This window comes from Mustela erminea, chromosome 12 (genome assembly GCF_009829155.1).
Source record: "Mustela erminea isolate mMusErm1 chromosome 12, mMusErm1.Pri, whole genome shotgun sequence".
Lineage (NCBI taxonomy): Eukaryota > Metazoa > Chordata > Mammalia > Carnivora > Mustelidae > Mustela > Mustela erminea.
In genome coordinates this window covers 11,543,520-11,566,712 of record NC_045625.1, presented here as the reverse complement: position 1 = coordinate 11,566,712, position 23,193 = coordinate 11,543,520, and the positions used below count along the sequence as shown (strand labels likewise).

Sequence of the window (23,193 nt, the reverse complement as noted above, 5' to 3'; positions counted from 1 at the left end):
GACTCCCATTATCAATGGATGAGGGATGGCAGAGTAATAGGACAGACCAGTTATAGAGTATTTTCCTATCCTATGTGCATTTGAATTTCCAAACCATATTTCTCTAATAACTGTGCCTTTATCTTATCTTCATTACCAATCTGATATGACTGATGTAACTGACATAGTCTGTTTTGAAGTTTTCCATATCCCTCTCAATTCTTAATAGAATTTATTTAACCTTCGTGCTTGTGTTAAGACACAATCTGTCACTCTCTTAAAATGTTTCAGAACTTACACTGTTGTTTCATAGAATTTCTAGAGTAAATGCATCTGACATTTTCTTCAAAAGAATTCTCTTTAGAGGTGCAGATACAATTCAAGAATAGAATTAACAATTTTTCAGAATAAGTTTTTGTAGCTATTCCAAATATAGGTCAGTGACATATCTGTTCATCACTTTGGGAAAGCTTTGTCAATGTGAAATTCATCTTAGTCATTGTTTTAATGTTTACAGTCTCCCTTCTCTTTTTCTTTCAAGCTCCAAAATCTTTCAGAAACTGCATTAATGCTGCTTTGAAATTATAATTCTGATTTTCCAAATTGTCACTATATTAAATAACTCTCTTCAGAGTATTCCAGGTAATATAGCCCTCTTTATCAGTGCACAAGAAATCATTCTCTTTTGGCAGACATTTTGGCTGGCTATTTCATTGTGGTTTTAATTAACTTTTTCATTTACTTATTTGCTGTTGATTTATTTTCTTTTATGAAGTGTCTGCTCAAATTTGTGTCCATTTTATTAGATTATCTTTTTTTGAGTTCTAGATATATTCTAGATACAGTTTTTTCACAAATCTGTACTACTATTTCTTATTTAAATGGCATATTGTGTTTTATTTGTTTAATTAAGTTTATTGTAATTTCACTATTAACTACAGTGTTATATCAGTTTCAGGTGTACAGTATAGTGATTCTGTACATTGCACAGTGCTCATAATGATAAGTGTATTCTTTAATCCCCATCACCTGTCTCACCCATCCCCTCTCCACAACCCCTCCAGTAACCATCAGTTTGTTCTCTGTAGTTAAGAGTCTTTGTCTTGGTTTGTCTCTCTTTGTGTTTTTCCTTTGCTTGTTTGCTTTGTTTCTTAAATTCCACTTATGAGTGAAATCATATGGTGTTTGACTTTCTCTGACTGATTTATTGCTTAGCATTATACTCTAGCTCCATCTATGTTGTTGTAAATGGCAAGATTTTATTCCTTTTTATGGCTGAGTAATACTCCGTTTGTGTGTGTATATCACATTTATATTACATACATGTACAGATATACATGTAGCATATCTTCTTGATCCATTCTGCTATCAGTTGGACACTTGGGTTGCTTCTGTAATTTGACCATTGTAAATAATGCTACAGTAGACATGGGGGTGAATGTATCCCTTTGAATTAATGTTTTTGTATTTGAGGGGTAAATACCCAGTAGTGTGATTCCTGGATAGTAGGACAGTTCTATTTTTAACTTTCTGAGGAACCTCCACACTGTTTTTCCCAGTGGCTACACCAGTTTGCATTCCCACCAATAGTGCACAAGGGTTTTTCCTTTTTTTCCTCATTCTCACCAACACTTGTCGTTTCTTGTGTTTTTGATCTTAGCCATTCTGACAATTATGAGGTGGTACCTCATGGTAGTTTTGTTTGGGACTTTTTTTTTTCTTTTAGTTTATTTATTCATTTAAGTAATCTTTACATCCAGGATGGGGCCCAAACTCACAACCCCAGGATCAAGAGGTACACACTCCTCCGACAGAGGCAGCCAGCCCCCACTCTCATTGTAGTTAAGATTTGCATTTCCGTGGTAATGAATGATGTTGAGCATCTTTTCATGTGTCTGTTAGACCTCTATATGTCAACTTTGGAAAAATTTCTGTTCATTGTTCCAGTTAATAAGGGTCTTTCCTGATTACGTGGTGCCTCATTCGCATGGATCTTGAATTAAACGTTAGCATTAGAGATCCTGGTTTGGGTAGGGCTGTTGACCACATAATGTTGCCATTGCTTAGTCCTGTGAAAGCATTTGAACTTTATTAGGTATGTTTATCAAGCGTTGACTGACTTTATGCCCTACATTATGCTGGGCTCTGTGGAAGTTATAAAACCGAACCACAATTTCTGTCCCTATGTGAATAGTTTTATAGGGAACTTAAGATAAACAAAAGTAAAAATATATATTCTAGAAACCGTGTGTGTGTGTGTGTGTGTGTGTGTGTGTGTGTGTATTCTGCATATCACTAGTGATTGTGTACACATGTGTGTTCAGAGGATAGCCCCAGCTCTCAGCAGTGCTGGAGATTGCTTCTTTCCACTTTTATCCAGCCTTTTCTGTATCCATGTCAGACACTTGTAGATGCTTTTTATAGATTTAAATTTTATGTATACATTTAATGTAACCCTTACTACAACTTTATAAGGTAGGCGATATTAGTCACAGAAGATACAAAACATACCTAAAGTTATACAGCTTAAGAGACTGACCCAACTTCCAGACCCAGATTCATGTCCCTCTAAGCTGTGCCCTAGGTTTTAAGATCTTGAAGTAAGTATGGACTTATATCATTTTCATCACTTAGCTGTATATCGCTAAAGTAGGACTGGGAACTCTTACTACTTTAAAGGGCTAGAATCATCTTGGGTCTCTCATTTGTATGAGCATCCTCTTTTATTTTTCCATTTTAAAATCATCTTTATTCAGTTGTAATTTAAAATACATGAATTTTAAGTAAATGATTCAGTACATTTTAACTACCATCGTAGTTGTGATGGATAATAATACTTCAAAAAGTTCTCTTCATATCGCGTGAAAATCAGTTTTCTCCCTTTAACTCCAGCCTCTTCCAAATACTGATCTACTTTCTATAACTTAAAATTTTGTCTTTATAAGAACTTCATACACCTGGATTAATGGACAATAATCTTTTGTGTCTGGCTTCTCCAGTCACTTAGAAAATGCTGTTGAGATCCATTCATGTTGCATACATCAGTGATTTTTATTTCTGTGTAGTAGTATTCCACTATATAGGTTGTACCACAATTTTATTTATCATTTCACCCATTAGAGCACTTTCGTATTATTTCCAGTTTGGGTTAGTATGACTAAAGCTGTGACCATTCAAGTTCAAGTCTTTACATTTATTCATATTTTCATTTCTCTTGGATAAATATCTAGGACTGGAATCACTGAATTATATGTTAAGTGTATGTTTAACTTTATAAGAAACTTCCAAACCATTTCCAAAATATTTGTACCATTTCATGTTCCCCCCAATTTCTGGGAGTTCAGTTGTTTCACACACACCCTTTGCCAACACTAGCTATCTTGGTTCTTTTTAGTTTTAGCATTTAGTTAGATGGATAGTAGAATCTCATTGTGGTTTCAGTTTATATTGTTCTAATGACAAAGATGTTGAGATTTTTTCACATGCTTATTTACCATCGCTGTGTCTTGCCCTGTGAAGTATCTCTTCAATCTTTTACCACCATTCCCCCCTTTTTAAAAATCAGTTGTTTGCCTCTTTATCTGTTTTAAGAGTTATATGTTCTGGATACAGCACCATTATCAGGTTTTATAGGTATTTTGTCCTGGTCAAGGTTAACATTTTCATGTTTTTACCAGGTGTTTAAAGAGTACAGTTTTAAAGTTTTAATGAAGTCCAGTTCACTTAATTTTTTTCTTTTATGATTCATGACTCGTGGGGACTCCTAGAGATAGCTTTACAGATCCCTTTCTGTTCAGCGTTTCCTCTCCAGTACTCTGACCTACAAACTCTAGCGGCCTTGCCCTTTCCATATCCTGCTCTTTTCTCAACTCAGGGAAATACTCCCCACCCCAGCTCTGTTTCAGTTCCCTCTCCATGTGCCGCAGCCTGGAAGCTGTCACCAGGCAATAACTACTGTGGTCTTTGGTCTCACCTTGGATCTTGTCCTTTTGTCAGAGAGCACCATCGTTCTGAGTTGCCTTAACTGTTAATAACATAATAAAAGTGAGTAGTATGCCAGTAAAGCTCTTTGGGAAGCAGTTTGGCAGTATCTCTGAAAGTTTAAATAGTTTAGTCATCAAAAAAGAGCATAGGCTTTAAAGTTAGCTCACTGGGACGAGTTTGGGGATTCGTAGTGTACAAACTTGTAACGAGTAGTAAAAAGCCATAGAGATCTGATGCACAGTATAATGAATATACTATGTAATGTAAGAAATATGGCTATAGTGGCAGTCATATTACAATATATAAATGTATCAGAGTAATAAAACACTGTACAACTTAAATTTATACATTACATATCAAATATATTCAATAAGACTTTAAAAATGTAAAGTTAGTTCACATCCCACAACTGTAAAATACTTATGGTCCCGGGAACATGATGACCCAAAAGACTGGAGAAATCACTGAACAAGAGAAAAATATCACTTTGATTTTTCATCTTGAAGCAGGAGTATCAGTCTCTTAGATGGTATGCTGATGTGATGTAGTCTGACCAAGGAGAATCAAGTCCATTGTTTTATGAAGACAATGCACTGTTAAAATAGAAGGTCATGTTTCTGTGCTCCCATTTTTTCATGAACACATGAAATTTAACAAGGGGAATTTATTAGGAATACCTGAATGCTTGCTTTGTTATTTAAAGGATTGCTGTGATATTATTGACATTTGTTTAGTTTTCTCCATTGGCAAAAGGAAGGGATATTTTCCTATAGCCTGTTTGAATCCCTTGACATTTGGTGATCTAGTTTCATATTGAGTAAACTGCTGTATGCACTTCTATACTATTTACCCTTACGGTAAACCCCAATTTAGGGACCTCCCTTTTCCTTTTGAGAACCTGGCATATGGGCATCATGCAAAAGGATCATTTAAAGCAGCAGTTTTTATACCCAGTTTTTCTAAAGAGAGCACTTTACCTCCTTTTGAGATTAGTTTGAATATTTTCCTATGGGAACTCCATTTTGGTTACCACATTTTCCCTCTTGCAATATAAAGGTCACAGCTGCACTTCTTGCAACAGAGATGGAATACATATGAGGTATAGGCAGTAAGCAGGTTCCTTTTCTTCCATATTTTTCCTTAATACTTGATTTTGCTTTTGCTTGAATAGTTGGTCCCTGAAGATGCAGTAACTCTGGGCATGCACATGTATATGTAAGTCCCTGCAGCTTTAAAGCATGTAAATGAGAAGTCCTTGTTGTATAAACTTACACAAATATGTACATGATTAACTACTAAACAAACCTCTTTCCTAATGTTTCCGCAGGAGTCTCCCCAGGACAGTGCTATCACTCGGGATATTAACAGGACATTCCCAGCTCATGACTATTTTAAGGACACAGGAGGAGATGGACAAGATTCCTTATATAAAATATGCAAGGTATTTCACATCAAAAAAAAACAAAAACCTTAGGTTTTAAAGGTGATTCTGGTTCTTTGAAATTACACAGAAGGTAACTACAAAGTGTAATTTGTAATTTATGTTTAAGAAGGCAAAAAAGGGGGGCCCCTGGGTGGCTCAGTCGGTTGAATGCCTGCCTTTGACTCAAGGTTGTGATCCCAGGGTCCTGGGATCAAGCCCTGCGTCAGGCTCCCTGCCCAGCTCAGAGTCTGCTTCTTCCTTTCCCTCTGAACCTCGGCCCTGTTTGTGCGCTTGTGTTCTCTCTCTCTCAAGTGAATAAATAAAATATCTTTAAAAAGAAAAAAAAAAAGAATAAATTTTCTGAAATTGTGATGTCACCTTTAATTTTATGCTCATAATGAACAGGAAATCAATTAGTCATAAAATGATAAGGTTTCTTTTACCCTTTTAATCAGGACTTGCAGATGACAGTCCCCTGATTCCATACGTACTATTTTTTTTAGGGGGAAATGGGCAAAGGGAGAGAAAGAATCTTCAACAGGCTCCACGTGAAGTGTAGAGCCTGACATGGAGTTTGGGATTCAGTCTCACAGCCCTGAGATCATGACCTGAGCTAAAGTCAAGAGTCAGATGTTTAATGATCTAAGCTACCCAGGCAACCCCTCCCCACCCAGTTCTACATTTGAACTTTCAGAAATTGGCTTATGTTAAGAGCCTCTAAGTCCTGTAACATTGTAAACTCCCTTTGGTATTCCCATTATAAGTTATGAACTTGGGAGCTAAGACACATCCAACAGCAGGAAGTACTGATGCCTATCTAGGTGGACTTTTTAGCACTGCAGCATAATAAATGGTGGGAAATACTGATGTCTGTCAAAAGACCTGTAAAGGAAATGTTCAATTCAGCAGTAGTGTTCAATTTCAGCAATCAATTTTCCAGTAGATTTTGGTATTCAGAGCCATAAGGCTAAAAGAGGACTTGGGACCAGAGTTCTTCAACCTTCCTCTGTCCTCAGAATCAGTCTTTAGTCTTTTCCCCCCAAAATTTATGAAGTACCTATTTAACATCTACTCTCGAGGAAGTACAGACTAGGCATGAGACATACCGTTAAGAAACTTGCATGTTACTCATTGAGAAGGTATAATTAACAAGTTTTAGGGCAGGCTGCTAATAAAGGGCACGTTCTCCAGGGATAAATTAGATGCTTCAACTATAAGGACAGTTAGGTTGAGAGAAATGTTTCTTTAATTTCCACAAAGTTATCTTTTGTAATGCTCTTTGATCATCCTTTTTTAGCCCCTTCCTAGTTGTGCTTCCCACTTAAGCAGCTGTTCCTCAGTGCAGAATTTCCCATGAAGGAACCCTGTGCTTACTGCCTCTGAGCCCTTCCTCCTGATCCCACTGCTCTCTAGTGTTTGTTTCACAATGATCTTCCTTGAAGCACGCTCTCCTCTTGACCTCTCGACCTCTGTCACCCTCCCAGTTTTGCTCTCAACCTTCTCTTTCAGCATTGCTGACTCCCTCTTTGTCTCTTTACCTGCTCTTAAAACAGAAGCATTCTCCTAGGTGCTCAATCAACTACTATATGCCAGGCATATAGTAGTTCCGGGCGCTCTGTACTATCTCCCTGGGTGACTCCTTCCATCCCCACAGCTTCAGCTTTAACCACTGCACAGATGTTCCCAAATCTGCAGTTAGTTCAAGGCCTAAATTTCCAGCTGTCAGTCAGTTTTCCTATAGGCGGTCCATTAAGTACATCAGACAAAAAGGTCTAAAGATAGAGTTCATTTAAAAACATGTTTTATTAATGAGAATTATCAAATGTAATAAAAGTTGAATAATATAATGAATTTGTATATATCCCCCCCACCAGATTTAATATTTATGAACATAATACCCTAGTTGCTTTCTCTATTCCTTTTGAAAATTTTCCTGAGGTAGGGCACCTGGTGGCTCAGTCATTTAAGTGTCTGACTTTTGGTTTTGGCTCAGGCCATAATCTCATGGGTCATGAGATCCAGACCCACGGCAGGCTCTACGTTCTGCAGGGAGTCTGCTTGAAGGTTTTCTTTTTCTACCCCTCCCCTATTCACACTCCCAGGCTTACTCACTCACTCTCTCAAAAAAAATTTTTTATTTCCTGAAGTACTTCAAAGCAAATCTCAGGTATTCTGAATCAGTCCTTCACTATACATCTCTCAAAAAATTAGATCGCTATTCATCCATAGCAGCCATCATTATCAATCTGGGCCATCCAGTAACCTTCCAGATTTCCCTAAATGTCTTTATATGTTTGGTGAGAATAGGATCCAGTAGTATCCATAATATGTTTAGTTGTTACTGCTCTTTTAATTGAAAACAGTCTTCCTTTTTCCCTCCATGCTATTGTCTTGCTGAACATATAGTCATTTCTCTATTAGTTTTCAGTTCCTTCCTTTGGCCACATTGAGTTTGATAGGATTGATGTCTCTTACAGCCTACTTCTGATCACTGCTGGCTACAGGCCTCTATCATATGTGCCAGCACTTTCACAAAAGCTGCCTTGCATTAGTCTCCCTCCCTTTGGGTTCTAACCTATTTATTATTTTCTCCACGTTGACCCCAGAATTGGATCATTTGTGGGGCCTCCACAAAAGCCTTTAGTGCTTCCTCCTAACCCACAGAATGAAATCAAAGTCTCTTACTTCATTTCCTGGTCCCATATTTCTTAGCTTAGCATTAAAGTCATTTTGCAGTTTATCCTGCCTTAATTCCTAAACATTTTATGCTTCAGCTGCATTGAACTTCTCACTGTACTCTGGTTGATTTACACATCAGACTTCCTAACGAAACTGTGAAGTTCTCAAGGGCAGAAATCACTTCTGTATGTTGGTGTTTGTAGCACTTGGCATGGTGCCTGGCATATAGTAGGTGCTCATTAAATGTTAATGAACCAATGAAATGCCTTTTATTCCCCATATTTCATTACTGCTTCCATGCATTTTATATCCTAAACATGTCTCAAATGTGTCATGTACTTTCACATCTGTATGTATTCCTTCAGATTTTCTCATGACCCTGAAAAATAAGCGCCCCTCCATTTTCTGCCTATAGAAATTCAATACATTTCGTCATGGTACATAATTGGGTCCTGTGCTGAGCAGTTCATAGTGAGAGATCTGAGAATATATCATCAAGTCTGTCATATAAATACTGGGATTATTCACATCTTACAGATAAGAAATAAAGGTAATGGGCCTAAGTTCCAGACCTAGACATCAGTAGTTGTGGGATTTCAGACCAACTCTGACTAACTCTGAAGCCTCTTTTCGTTCTTGACCAAACAACTATTAATTGACAATTTTACAGACATTGTCAGACTGCTCTCCCCAGAGCTCTATCAGCTTGTACTACTACTGATTTTAACACAGTCTTAACAAAATTATTAACACTTCTTAATGTTAATAATGACAGATGCAAAATAATGCCTTACTGTATTAAACAAATTGTTTCAAAAGCCCTCTGGATATCTTGTCTTTGAAAAAGTATATAAGAGTTTTTCACCAAATGCTAATGATAAAACCAATGTGTATATTAACTTAATTGCCATCTAAAAAGCATCGACATCACATTTTGCTAAATGATCTTTATTTTGGACATATTCTAAATTGCTTTCATGAGATGCAGAGGAACCATGGTACAAAAAATAAGTGGGGAATAAATGGAATTTCATCAGAAATAAACTTGTTAAACAGGGGGATAGCATCTTGAATCTGTAGGAATTTCCCTTTCTACCACAGCTTACATGAGAACTGGAAATATTTGTCATAAAAACAAGACTCTGGAAAACAACCAAAGAACCAAAAAGAGTAAACCACAAGGAATGTCAGATGTCAGTATTCTGTTAAAGATAATCAGAAGAGATGGGCAATAATCATCTCCCGCCAAAAAAAATACAAAATAAGAATCCAGAGGAACCCACAAATGGTTTTGGAGTAATCCCTCTTATCAGAAAAGTTATTACTGGCATTGTGGAAAGAACTGTATTTGGGTGTCTTTGCCAAAAGATTTTTTCCCAGAAAGAAAAACGAATACTGTTAACAGTGTTTAGTTAAAGCGTGCTGTATGATGGGCTAGGTTGAAGGCGTGAGGTCCTGGCTAGGTTGGATAGGGCATCACTCCAGCCCCTAAGAAGCTCACAATCCAGTAGAGAAGATGGACATTTAAAATGCAGTGTGAGGGGCGCCTGGGTGGCTCAGTGGGTTGGGCCTCTGCCTTCGGCTCAGGGCGTGATCTGCCTACTTGTGATCTCTCTCTCTCTGTCAAATAAATAAATAAAATCTTTAAAAAAAAAAATGCAGTGTGATGAGTGCTGTGATAACTATACTTGTGTAGCAAGTACTGTCAGAGTACAGAGAAGACAGGGAAACCTGGGGTAATGGAGTGTTTGGAACCTGAAGGAAGAATACATTTTTCCAGACAGAAGAGGGGAAGGCAAGGGCCAAGACAGAGTCATGGCAACCTTTTTTTTAGAGGTGAAGTGGCTTTTGCCCAACTTTTCTCCACTCCTGGGCTATAGGAGGTCATGGCGACAGTTGTGTTTATTGTAAAGAAAAAATTGGTGAGGGGCACAAGGGTGGCTCAGTCGCTAAGTGTCTCCCTTTGGCTCAGGTCATGATCCCAGGGTCCTGGAATGGACCCCTCTTCAGGCTCCCTGCTCATTGGGGAGTCTGCATTTCCCTGTCCCTCTCACTCATGCTCTCGCGTGCTCTCATATTTTTAAAAAAAAAAATCTTTTTTGAAATTTAAAAAAAAATGGCAAGAAATATTTGCATCACTCATTGACTATCAAAATGCCATAACGGAGTGTGAGTATCTTCCACGTGTCTGTATGCAGGGTCCTTTAGGGCAGCTGTGGCCCATGAGTGACTTCATTTATTTATTTATTTATTTATACCTCCCATGTTTTTCTTTCTCCAGGCATATTCTGTGTATGATGAAGAGATTGGCTACTGCCAGGGCCAGTCATTTCTCGCTGCTGTTCTGCTTCTCCATGTGAGTATTAGGTCTCTGCTCTGACTTACACATGACCTGCCTCAGCTTATGATAGCCTTAGACTTGAGCATGGTTTTATATGGCCTTTGGCCAGACTCTAGTGCACGAGTTTTACTCCTATATCTGGAAACCTTTTCCTTAATTTGATATCATAATGGAAGAGAAACATGGTAAGAATAAATGACAGTGTTGAACACTAGTACAAGAGTAGACTTCATTTTGATTCCTAGATTGGATAGTCTTGGTTAATTGAACCCTTACGGACATTTTTTATTCTGTCACTAGTGCCACGGTCACTAGTATTGTTTGGGGATCATTTGTGTATTGGGGTGGGAAGGAAGCAGAGAAGTTGGCTTTCTTTTTGTGCCATTTTATTCATTTATTTATTCAGCAAAGACCTTTACCCTCCAACTTACTGATATTCTTTAAAATCCACAGCAGAACTGAAAAATCATTCAGGTGGAATACCCATAAACTCTTCGTCTGTTTTACCAGTTACTATTTTACCCCATTGCTTTCTCTGTCTGTCTGCATCTCTCTCTTTTCCTCCTTTTTTATACACATTTTATTTTTTACTAAAAAATATTTTTTGAAATTATTTTTGGAAAATCAGTAGCAAACATCAGTTACTTCATTCCTATAGACTTGAGCATAATACTGCAGTCACATCCAAGAAATTCCACACTGACTCAGTAATGTCTTACACAGAGTCCGCATTTGAGTTTCCCCAGTTGTTTACGCAGTCAGGTCCTTTATAGCTTTTTTTTTTTTTTTTTCCCCTAACCAAGATCAGTGAAGCAATGCATTTGGTATCCTTTTTCTTTACTTTTTTAATCTCAACTACCTCCTTCCCTTGCTTTTCTTGTGATTTATGCCATTGACACTCTTGAAAAACTCAAGCAAATTATCTTGTGAAATACTCCACATTCTTGATTTGTCTGATCATTTCGTCATGATTAAAATCGAAATGCTTGGCAAAAACAGCACACAAGTGATGTTAGCGGAGAGTGTGTGGGCACTTCCATCTTTAGCATAATAGATGCTAAAGATCAGGACTCCATAAAGTAGACTTGGTCCCAGTCTTTGTGGATACAGAGCTAGTGAAGCTGACTGGCTATGAGCAGAAAGTCCCAGAAGCATGTCATTATTACCTCAGTGGTGACATGAAGTTATAGTAAAAAATTTTATGCAAGATTACAGCAAAGGAGCCTTATTTATATCACAGGCTTCTCCAGGGAGGTAACCTTTAAGGTGAATGCTGAAAAATGAGAAGGGGTATCCATACTCTTTGTGCTTGTTGATATCATTTAACTTTTTAAAGCTAACATTATTGTGAAAATAAGAAAACTATTTTAAAAGCAAGAGTGGAGAGTAGAGCACTCCCAACAAGAGGAATAGTACAACCTATAGAAGCACTGAAATGGGGAAGACTTGGCCTGTGGAAGGAACTGGAAGCTGGGCAGTGTGACTGGAGCATTATCTGTGATGGGGGATGGGGTGGGAGCTGGAGAGGCCAGCCCAAGGACTTTGGATTTTGTTTCCCCAAATAAGGGGAAGCTTTTGAAGAGTTTTAAGCCATCTTGTGTAGGTTGTAATAGAAGTAAAACCAAAACCGATCTTCCTTCTGTGAGAACCTAGCTTTTTGATACTAGTAAGCATGTAAAAATATGATAAAGCTATAAAAGGGTCAAGTTTTTTTCCCAGCCTTATTGATATATAATTGACAAAAATGTGTGTGTGTGTTTTTGGTGTACAATTTGATGAGTTGATAAGCTATACATGGTAAAATGATTGCCACAGTGAAGCTAATTAACATCCATCAAGAGCTCAAGTTTAAAAATTTTGTTGTTTTTAATAAGAGTTGAAATCTCGGAGTCTCTCAAGCTCGTGTGGTTTGTCTTTGTTCTCAACTTCAGTCCAAGAACATTTGTCCCCATTTAAGTATCACAACCCCTTTAAAATGGGTTTCCCAAACAAATCCATGGTGTCTTGGTTTGCAGTCCGTGCTGCTTATCATTGTGTTAGGATAAATGCTTGTTTCAGAGGAAAAGCAGATGTGCTACCTGACATCAGAAATGCCACTCTGGGACAGACCAAGGGTCCCTAGTATGCAGAAGAAATTAGAAATTGCCTTCCATGATAGAGACCTCTGAGATCTGGTCCTTTGCTCCAAATGCCCTTACTTGGCCAGTAATAATTTGCTGTGCTTTTCTCATTTATTACTTAATCTGATTTGTTCTTTGGCTCCGCTTTATTCTCAGTGATGTCTGTGTTCAGCCCACCTCATCCCCTGGTTCCACAGAAGCCCGCCCACCTTCTTGACATTTTGAAGGCTTGCTACAGTCATAACCAAGCCTTAAATAACATTTCCAGTACTTTTTTTTTCTATTTTGTAAACTAGACATTTGCCAGGTTCTCAGGGAAATATTTTTCCCACAAAGCTATGGAAGATGTAGGTATTATTATTATAAATCGGTAACATCTGTAAATAGAAGTGAAGTGGGGGGTGTTGTAGTATTTTAAGTATTACCATAAACCCATAGTACTTTGAACATTACTGTTAAACTCTAGAATATTTAAGGTTCTCCTTTCAGTGGCTATGTTTGTAACAACGAGGAAGAAAAAAAATAGCAGCTAAGGAAGTAAAATGATTTAATAGAATTGTCATGATTTGAGAAAGATGAAACCTATACTTGAGTGTCAGCCTATTGCTACTCAGTTCAGATCTGCCCTTACAAAGCCTATTCTTGGCTCCCTGAGACAGACTCAGGCTTTCTTGTTCTTGATCCACCAATCTTTCTACCTAATTCATAGGTAATTGTGAGTGTGAATTCTGCCTAATTCATACTTACTGTATACTACTGTATGGGAAGCTTCTCGAGGATAGGAACACTATGTGAAACAGACTAGGCATCGTTAATATCTCTTGGTTGAGTGAATGAATGTCATAAAACACAACTACCTGAGTTACTACATATCACTGAAATTTCCTAGTATGTAGATAGAAGTGGAAGGATGAATTTATCACTCTGGCAAAACTTCTGGGTGTGTTTGTGACCCTCATCTCTACCCCCACCCCATTCCCTATCTGTTGCAGATGCCTGAAGAACAGGCATTCAGTGTGCTGGTCAAGATCATGTTTGACTACGGTCTCAGGGAACTTTTCAAGCAAAACTTTGAAGATTTACATTGCAAATTTTACCAGCTGGAGCGCCTCATGCAGGTAAAAAGGGAAACCAGCTTGCATTTGCCACTAAAAGCACGAGACATGAGACTCGAGACTCTATGGAGAACCAGGTTGATGAGTGGATGCCAAGGAGCAGTGGTGATTGCGTTGGCCATCCAGGGTTAAGGGGGGTTAAGGACCAGTTAGATGTTTTTCATTTTTCACTGTGATGATGATGCCAAGATTAATAAGGTGTGAGCCTGATGGGTGTGAGCGAGGTTTTCAGTCCTCATAAACACTCAAAAGATCAGATGACTTTGTAGGGACCTTTGACATGGCAAACTAAGTGAAGAAGTACCTGCCAAGGCTCTGAAGCTGACTGGTTAGGAATATCATAATAAAAGTGAAACAGACTTTCCCAAAGATTTCATAACTTGGAAAGAAAAACTGTCATTCCAAATACTTGTCACTGTCTTGGGGATTCCTCTTTTGAGCTAGTTTGTGGGCTGGAAAAGGGAGCCAAGTGTCAGTTTAATATTCGATAATAAGCGTTCTTCTGAGCACACTGGAGGTTTGTAGGAAAGCACAAATATGTGACTTTTTTGGCCTATTCCTGGCAGATTTATGAGCCTCCCAAGTGGGAGTTGAACAGCTGTGTCTATGCCCAAAACTAATTAGTTTGCTATTTTAGGAATACATCCCTGACCTGTACAACCACTTCCTGGATATAAGCCTTGAAGCGCACATGTATGCCTCCCAGTGGTTTCTTACGCTTTTCACAGCAAAATTCCCTCTCTACATGGTCTTCCATATCATTGACCTGCTTTTATGTGAGGTATGTATCAGAGGCCACAGCACTTTGGCTTTTGTTTTCAGTATCGTCCTGTGTCACCTCCATAAAAATAGAATTTCTTCTTAGTTAATTTTATTTTTGTGCTCAAAAATCCAGACTTAAGTAACTCTTCCTTGGGCTAAAGCTAATGATCACGTTTTGTTAAAGGTATTCTCTGCTAAACAACAGACAAACAGCCCACTATGACACATTTGTATTACTATTAGGTTTGGCTGTATTTATTGAAGAAACCCAAAACAACAGTGACTAAATAAAGTAGAGGTTCAGTTCTCTCATGTGAAAGAAGCCAGAAGGTTGGCAGTAAGCTTCCTTCCCTAAAGGGTCCGGGGACAGGGTAGGATGTGTCCCCTCTTTAAAAGAGACTTCCTAGAGGTTCCACCCAAATTTTCACTTACCTCTTGTTGGCTGGAACTTAGGTACCTGACTGTATCTAGCTGCAAAAGAGAGCTTTTTAAAAGCTGAGTAGGAATTTGCTAAAAACTGGAGGGTCTATTAACTAAAACAAAAAAAGATACAGAATACATAACAGTCTTTGCCACAGCATTTTTTGGGGTATATGTGTTTAAGAAAAAAATAATTTCATTTGTAAGTGATGTATCCATTACCTCTATTAAATACTCACCTTTTCCAGTGAGATTTTTAAAAAAATAATAATTTCAAAACTAATAACTGCATATTAGAGAAACTGGAAAACACAAGCAAAAGGATTTCAAAATACTTTAATCCCACTTACTCTCTAGAAAGTAACTCAACATTTTGGGGTATATTCTTTCAGCCATTTTTTTATGTTTATGTACATGTGTTATTTCTATACAGAATAACTTTTTTCATATGGAGTATTATGTAATAATGTATATTATGGTTCTCTAAGTATATATTTTAAACATATATACTTGAGCACTTGAACACTTACAGACACACATCTGTACCATCCTTCTTTATGTTTAATTATCCCATTTTCAAGGTTTACAAAAATCCATTAAAGCATTTTTTTTACCAAGCTAAAAACACTGTCAGAAACACTGATTATTTTTACCAGTTGCAAATTATCTCATTCTTTGGGTATACCATAGTTTATGTAAAATCTTTAAGTTTTACAGTTTCTCAGCATTATAAACAACCATTTGTTTTAAGTAGTTACCATGGGCCTGGTCATGCTAAGTAATTTAAATGAACTTTTCAACTAATTAGCTCCAGAAACCCTTGGCGGAGAGTATAAGTTACAGAAACCGAGGTCCAGGAACTTAAAGAATTTAGCAGGTCTTCATGCCTCCCCTTATCTTTCCTTTGCCCTAGCACTCCTAGAACGGTTAGCTGAAGAAAGGCAGATTTGAGGGAGCCCTGAGCAGGTTCTGTTCTGGGGTGAAGGGCTCACAGGCAGAGGGACTGCTGCTATATTTGGAATGGGGTAGCACAAGATAAGGGGAGAGGCCACCTGCAGTTATATCCTGAAAGATCACAGTTTTTTGTCTCAGATGCTTTGGTTGGGAAGCACAGAATACTTTGGAAAAGCGTTCTTTCTTGTTGATTGTGAGAATAGGGCTAAAAAAGTTCAGAAGAATGGGAGACTGGTTCTATTTTAAGCTGTTTTTCAGTAGCAGACCTATAATTATTATTTTCCAAGATATCCCATTTCTTTACTTAGTTAAGTTTTTATACTTTCTTTAGAATTGTGGGGCATTCTGGGGACAGACAGCTGACTGGTCCAGATATAATCAATGAAAATCTTCTTTTTGTGTTTTCTCTTTTAGGGAATAAGTGTTATTTTTAATGTCGCCCTTGGATTATTAAAGGTACACATTTATTTGTAAATTGAGTGACATCCCCTGTCCAGCACTCGAAGTATCTTGGTCTTGATCTCCTTCTAAGCAGCCACCGTGCGGTAGCCGTGGCCCTGACAGTGACTCAAGGCACTGGCTAAGAAGTATCTTCTGGGGATTGTAAAGGTGCTGGTGTTTTAAAATGCTTCTTGTGTATCTTCAGAGCGAAGAACTTTTCCCATACATGGTTGTGTTTTCTTTCTTTCTTCAAGACTTCTAAGGATGACTTGCTGTTGACAGACTTTGAAGGTGCCTTGAAATTCTTCAGGGTTCAGCTTCCTAAGAGGTACCGCTCAGAAGAAAATGCAAAAAAACTTATGGAATTAGCTTGCAGCATGAAGGTAAAATAATATTTGCATTGATTTAGATTCTTTAGTTTGTGTCTCACCATTCCTGATCAAACTATGAACATTTATATGATGATGTTTGTATTGTATAATTTTTTTCCAAATATTTTCTTACATATTATATATACTCTGTGCATTAAATCTCATTCACATCCCAGCCTTTGGACTTCAGGGAAGGTATTCTTCTCATTTTGAAGACGCAGGAAACAAAGAGGCTGGAGCTCCTAGCATCATATAGCTAAGCAGTGGCAGGACTCCGGTTTCATGATTTTCCCTCTGTTGTTCTTTATAACTTCACATATTTATGGTTTTGGTCAGAACCTACCTAAAATGAAACTAATAATGATGGAAACTCAATTTTATCACTTTCAGTGACATTTATGATTTGCATAATTTTTTTAAGGTTAAAAAAAAGGTAGCATCTCCTTGTATTCATGTTGTAATGTGAGTGGGAGAAACTTCGTTATATACTAACCAGAGAACAGACTTGGAATCAGGGAGATCTGAATTCAAAGTGATGTTACCTATTTAAGGCAAAATTTCCTCGTATGTAAATAATAGTGGGCTTCCGGTTCTGTTTATATGTCTAAGCTAACTTAGGCTGCCCTTCTTTAAACACTTGGAGGTATCAAATACCTGGATGAACTTGAAAGAAAAAAGAGAAATCCCAGGTGCCTAAATCACAGTAGCTCAAAGCTAGTGTGTGTGAAGTGGTAAAATAGCATCCCAGGGGAATATGGAGGGTTTTACTGCTCATGAAGACATATAATATGATTTGGGGCCTTTGAGAAGCAGCTGAACCTGGAAACTCTGCGTAACAGACCCTGGAATGCCTGCCCTCTTTGTGAAAAGGGAAAGGAAGTACTAAAACTACCTACCTGTTAAGCCTGAGAAACAATAGAAATCCTAATATAAATTGAATCAAGGATTTGAAAAAGAAATAGAGACTCTAGTTAGTGAAATAATTATTTAAGTTATTGTTCAACTTAAAATGTTACATAGTTCACAAGTACTCTGGAAAAGATTTAATGATATTTTCCCATGTGCCAGGTACTGTGGTTAAGTGCCGTCATGTGTGAGGATTAACTACGCTGTGTACAGTGCTTATCATGTTGTCTAGTAATTAGTAAGAGTTCAAGAAATGATGGCTCTTATTATGGTTATTGCCTCTCTGGTTCTCTTTTTCTTTTTTTGTAAAGATTTTATTTATTTTAGATAGAGAGCACAAGCAGGGGAAGCAGCAGAGGGAGGCGGGAGAAGCAGGCTCCCTACCAAGCAAGGAGTCCAGCATGGAACTCAGTCCCAGGATCCTGGGATCATGACATGGGACATGAGCCCAAAGCAGATGCTTAACCGATTGAGCAACCCGTGCGCCCACTGGTTTTCCAAGCAGATATCAAATGCACACGTTTTAGAAGCATTTTCACAGATGGTGGTTTGTGCACAGAGCACAGAACCAGGTGAACTCTGAGGTTCTCTGAGTCGCTCTTCCCACTTCAGCCTGATTCATACAAGAGAGGTCCTCTTAGTTGCTGATGATTTCCTCCCTTCCAAAACCTCCTTTCCCAGTGTCCTATCTTAAGTTCCTGGAACTTGGTTTCTCAGGCCCAAACCCTTGCTTATTATCAGTACCTTTTTCTCTCTCACACCACATCTTCATCCTCCATCCCAGCCTTGTTTTCACAGTACACCCTGAATCTGATCACTTTTGCCCCTTCTTTCTTAACACCCTAGTATAACCATCACCGTCACTTGTCTTCTGGAATGTTCCAGTCGACTCCATATCTTTCTGTCTCCACAGTGGTTTTTTCTTTTTCTTTTAAGAGTTTTTTCACTTGAGAGAGAGAGCAGGGGGTAGGAACAGGCAGAGAGAGAGAGAAGCAGACTCCCCACTGAGCATAGAGCCCAGTGATGATGCTGGGCTTGATCCCAGGACCCCGAGATCATGACCTGAGCCGAAACCAAGAGTCGGATGCTCAGCAGACTGAGCCACCCAGGCACTGCAGTGGTGGTTTTTAATCCCATCTCTCCCTTACTTAAAACTCTGATGACTTCTTATCTCAGAATGAAACTCAAAAGTTTTTGCCTTGGCCTGCAAGGTGCTATACCCTCTGACCTCTGACCGTCTCTCTGATTTCAACTCCTCCTCCTTTTCCTGCTTACAACTTCCACTTCAGACAACCTGGCCTTCTTGCTGTTCTCCCACATGCTGAGCATGTTCACTCCTCAGGCCTCTTGCACAGGCTGGTCTCTCTGCCCATCATCTTCTTGATGTCGACAGGGTGTCACCGTCACCTCATTGAGTCTTATGCTCAGATATCATGCCATCAGAGAGGCCTTCTCTAATTACCATGTCTAAAGTAGCAGCTCCCTCAACACTTTACACCCTGATCTCTTTACCTTGCCTAATTTTCCTCGTATCCCTTATTCTTACTTAACATTATTTAATATGTTCATTTGATTATTGTCTGCCTGCCAGATCCCCAGCACAAGAACAGGATTTGGCATATAAAAATTGTTGAATGAGTGAATTAAATGATACACTGCTGAGTTTTTACCAAGTATTGTCTTATGAAGAAGAGTTGGAGAGTTAAAGGGGCTTTGGGGAAGGCTTACAATAGCTTCCAGCTGAAGGTTTTACTTTCTGGGTTTTCAGTAGCTTGAAACACTTTAACAATATATGGATCCTTTATCTCCATAGTCCAGATTGGAGGTGTCTAATACCTTTTTTTTTTCTTTGCCTGTGCTTTCATGGAGTTAAGGTAGGCAAAGCTGCACAGCACACACATTTAGTGCTTAGATACATAATTCCTTCTGGCCCTGGAGAATACTGCCTGGCAGGCATACACTTTGGATGATTCCCCCTACTTGCACATGGTTTCAGGTGGGAAAGATCAAATTTTTCTTAAAATTGACTCATGGCGTGGAAAGCCTGTGCATTGAACCAGGACATAAGAGTGAAATTGTTCTGCTAAAAGGTGGGATGTAGTCTAGTTAGTGATGGTTACTTGTACTCCGGTAGGTTTATTAATGCCAAAAATTATTAAGAGAAATACAGGCAGTAGTTAAGCCAATTATTGGCAAAGAATCTCAGTCCCAGTGATAATTTGCCGACTCAGAAATAAGGAAACTCATCGGCAGGCTTAATCATGAGCCCTGCATTATGTGGACTGCGTCAGTGGGCGCGCCTCCGTCAGCAAGAAACGATATATGATCATCTGTGGGTTTGGAGCCCCCTCTAGACATGGAAAAGGGGATGCTTGCTTTGTTGTGAATGGTTTGGAAACTGGCTTTTAAACCTTCTTGAGAAAGGAAACATTGGCTTTGTAACTCACTGAAATCCCATTCCATTATTTTTTAATTTCTTAAATATTGTGGCTTGGTTTTTCTCAGTTGTACTTCCTGACTAGGGTGGGAATTAGGAATACTTTGCCTCACATGCCAGTTGAGGAAACAGTTACCTGCTTTTATTGTTGTGTTTTAACAGTTTTGATGTTGTAATTTCCAGTATTTGTGTAATTTTTATGGGTATCTCATTTCTTCCCTTCAGTGCCCTGTGAGGTATGCAGGGCAGGTCATGTGAGGCAGCTGAGGCTTGTAGAAGCCAAGTGACTTACCCTGGAACTAGCTGGGTGGGGAAGCGAGACCTAGTGGAACTCAGGCCTTCTGACTCCACGTTCCCAAAGCTTTCCATGCCATTGTGTGGCCTCTTACTGCAGAATTGCAGCAGGAATTAGGTTTGGTGTGGCAATATCTGAAATGGCCACCAGATGGGTGTGTTGCTCAAAAAGGTCTGTATTCCTCTCTCTGCCTGTGTGTCTTCCTTTTCTCTAAAATCTTTTTCTGTGTCAATCTTTACTTGCCTCTTTCTTCATTTCTTTCTCTTCAGTCCTTTTTACTTCTCCCCTTCTCGTTCTTGCTCCTCACTTTTATTATGCAACTGAGATATTTTACTTACTTTTTAAAAGAGTCTTAGATCCTCCGCTCTTAATCTCAAGTTTAACAGCATACATCAGAATTCATTGAGCCATCCATAGAGTTCCTCCCTTTAAGGGTCGTTATCTTTTTTTTTTTTTTTTTAAAGATTTTATTTATTTATTTGATAGAGAGAGATCACAAGTAGATGGAGAGGCAGGTAGAGAGAGAGAGAGAGAGAGAGATGGAAGCAGGCTCCCTGCTGAGCAGAGAGCCCGATGCGGGACTCGATCCCAGGACCCTGGGATCATGACCTGAGCTGAAGGCAGCAGCTTAACCCACTGAGCCACCCAGGCGCCCTATGGGTCATTATCTTGAGATCAGAAGATTGTTTCCACTTCTGATAGAAGATTTAAAAGGAATTTCACTTTTTTTTTTTTTCAAGATTTTATTTTTAAGTAATCTACAGCCATTGTGGGGCTCAAGCCCAAGCATGGGATCAAAAGTCCCATGCTCCATCAACTGAACCAGCCAGGCACCCCAGGAATTTCTCTTTATAAATAGATTGTTCCAGGAGATCATGAATGGTCCTGGGAGCTCCCTTTTATACTCATAACTGGGCCACGCATCGTGTTTAGAGGGAGAAAATGCGGAAAAAATTAATTTGTAGGTCTTAAATTTTTTTGATTCAAGAAATAAGGGAGTAACTGTTTTTTTGAGATGTTTGAGAGCAAGTCCAATATGTAAGGTTTAGGTTAGTTCAGAAGAAGTAAGAGCCATAACAGAGATGGCCAATGGGTTTCTTAGAGCAAACCTGAATGAAAACTTGGATCCTTTCACTCTGGAATCCTGTCTAAGGTGAAATGGATCTTCTGAACCATTGATTGCTTCATTGGGATGTGTTATTTCAAACTTAAAGTGAATGTGCAAGACTTCAGACTATTTGTAGAAAAAGATATTACAGAAACCAAATAGCAGTGTCTCCAAATTAATGTAAGCCTAACCATTTGCTATTTAGAGAAACAGAAAACCCTGGCATTTGGGAATATTTGCTTTTGGGGGATATTTTTCTTCAGGAGCTGAAAGAAGTATTAGTCTGAACTTCATCCTCTGCTCTGATCATTTGTATATTAGTGTGTGTGAGTATCTTAAACCCTGTGATTGCCATGGCTTCATCAGTGTTGTTTTCTTAATGTGTTCACATAATCTTGCATAATGTTTGCACATAGTGACTTAATCCTTACAGTGATCATATGCGTGTACTGAAGCTTAGAGAATTGAAGAAAACTCTCAAGAAGTGTAATGTTAGTAAATGATGGGGCTGGGGTTAGATCCCGGGAATTTCAGACTAAAGTCAGTGCTTACCCTTAGTGTACCGTTCTGTAAAGGAGGGATTGATGAACGGGAGAGGGGCCGTTTGTATTTTTGGTGATGTTTGTCTTGTAGTGGCAGGTAAGTGCAGTCTCTTGTCAGTTTAACTCAGTTGTAGCTAAGTTCAGTTTTCCATAGGACTAGACCAGGCTGCAGTTTTACTTCTGTACTTATTTTCTACCTTTTAGATTGAATTTCATGAGGAAACTTCTGAGTGAAAGCTCTTTTTTTCTGCATGAACTCTAAATTTTGCTGGTTGTCATAAGGGTAGCAGTGCCCACTGCTGCCTTAATTTATTTTAATAAGCTGTTCTCTCTTGGTTCTTATCTGTGTTTGGATTCTCTGCTACTTATTCACTACTTGCATTTTAGAAAAATACTCTGATGGGAGAATCAGAATGCCTAATTCTATTTAGTGATCTTTGAGGGAGTTCGAGCCTGAACTGTTCAAACAAATTAAATAAAAGGGCTCAGAAATTAAATAGGATGTTGATTTGTTTCAAGTGGTTACGAGTGCAGGCCTTGGAGTCCCACAGACCTTGGCTCTCACCCTGGCTCTGCCTCTGCCATGTGACCTGAGGTAGGTTAAGGCCACAGGGCTAGAGAAAGAGAATCCAGGTGGTACCTGTACAATGACTGTTGTAAAAAGTACCTGTTGATGACCTTTGTCTTTGTCCTCATCCATGCTCATTTGTTCTGACCTCCTCTACCCAGATACCGACTTTCCTTAAGTCCGTTCGTAGCAACAAACATTTGTAGATTTTCTTACATGCCAAGAACTGTGCTCAATGTTGAACATACTACAGAGATAGATGAGAAACAAGAATCACCCCAGACTTGTGTTCTTCTGCAGCTCTTGCCAGCTAATGGACTGGGTCCTTGGCTTTTGACATGTCACTTTACCTATCTAGGTCTCGAGTCCCCATCAGTAAAATGAGGTGATCGCAGACAGTTGTTTTGGGGATTAAGTAAAATAGGTGTAGAGGTATCTTACTATCTTGAAAGTCCCATGTAAGTCTCAGGATTTTTAAATCAGTAACTAAAAAGTGAAGTCCCTGTTACAAACAGTCTGAAAAAGGAAGATGGACTTACGTCTGAGGTCTTTATTTAGCAGCAAGGATTTTGGGTTCAAGATCTCCTCACTATACCAGACATCTCCATATCCACCTGCCCCCCTGCACAGTAAACTTCACCCCTGCCATGCAGAGCTACTAATAACATTCAGCCTTCCGCTTTTCCTGGACTACCTGTGACTCCAGCCCAGAGGGGATTCCCACCTTTGCGATGGTTTCTTAAGCCAG

At 38.8% G+C, this 23,193-nt stretch overlaps 1 protein-coding gene across 9 annotated transcripts in view; it reads left to right on the top strand.

Annotated features, from left to right (window-relative positions):
- Positions 1-23,193, top strand: part of RABGAP1 (RAB GTPase activating protein 1) — a 154,651-nt gene that overhangs the window by 110,019 nt on the left and 21,439 nt on the right. For all 9 annotated transcript variants that reach the window (XM_032306351.1, XM_032306350.1, XM_032306356.1 and 6 more), the window contains 6 exons: positions 5,291-5,404; positions 10,347-10,421; positions 13,519-13,644; positions 14,279-14,422; positions 16,192-16,233; positions 16,473-16,601. In XM_032306351.1, the coding sequence (XP_032162242.1) occupies positions 5,291-5,404; positions 10,347-10,421; positions 13,519-13,644; positions 14,279-14,422; positions 16,192-16,233; positions 16,473-16,601 (630 nt within the window). The remainder of the gene's footprint in view (positions 1-5,290; positions 5,405-10,346; positions 10,422-13,518; positions 13,645-14,278; positions 14,423-16,191; positions 16,234-16,472; positions 16,602-23,193) is intronic.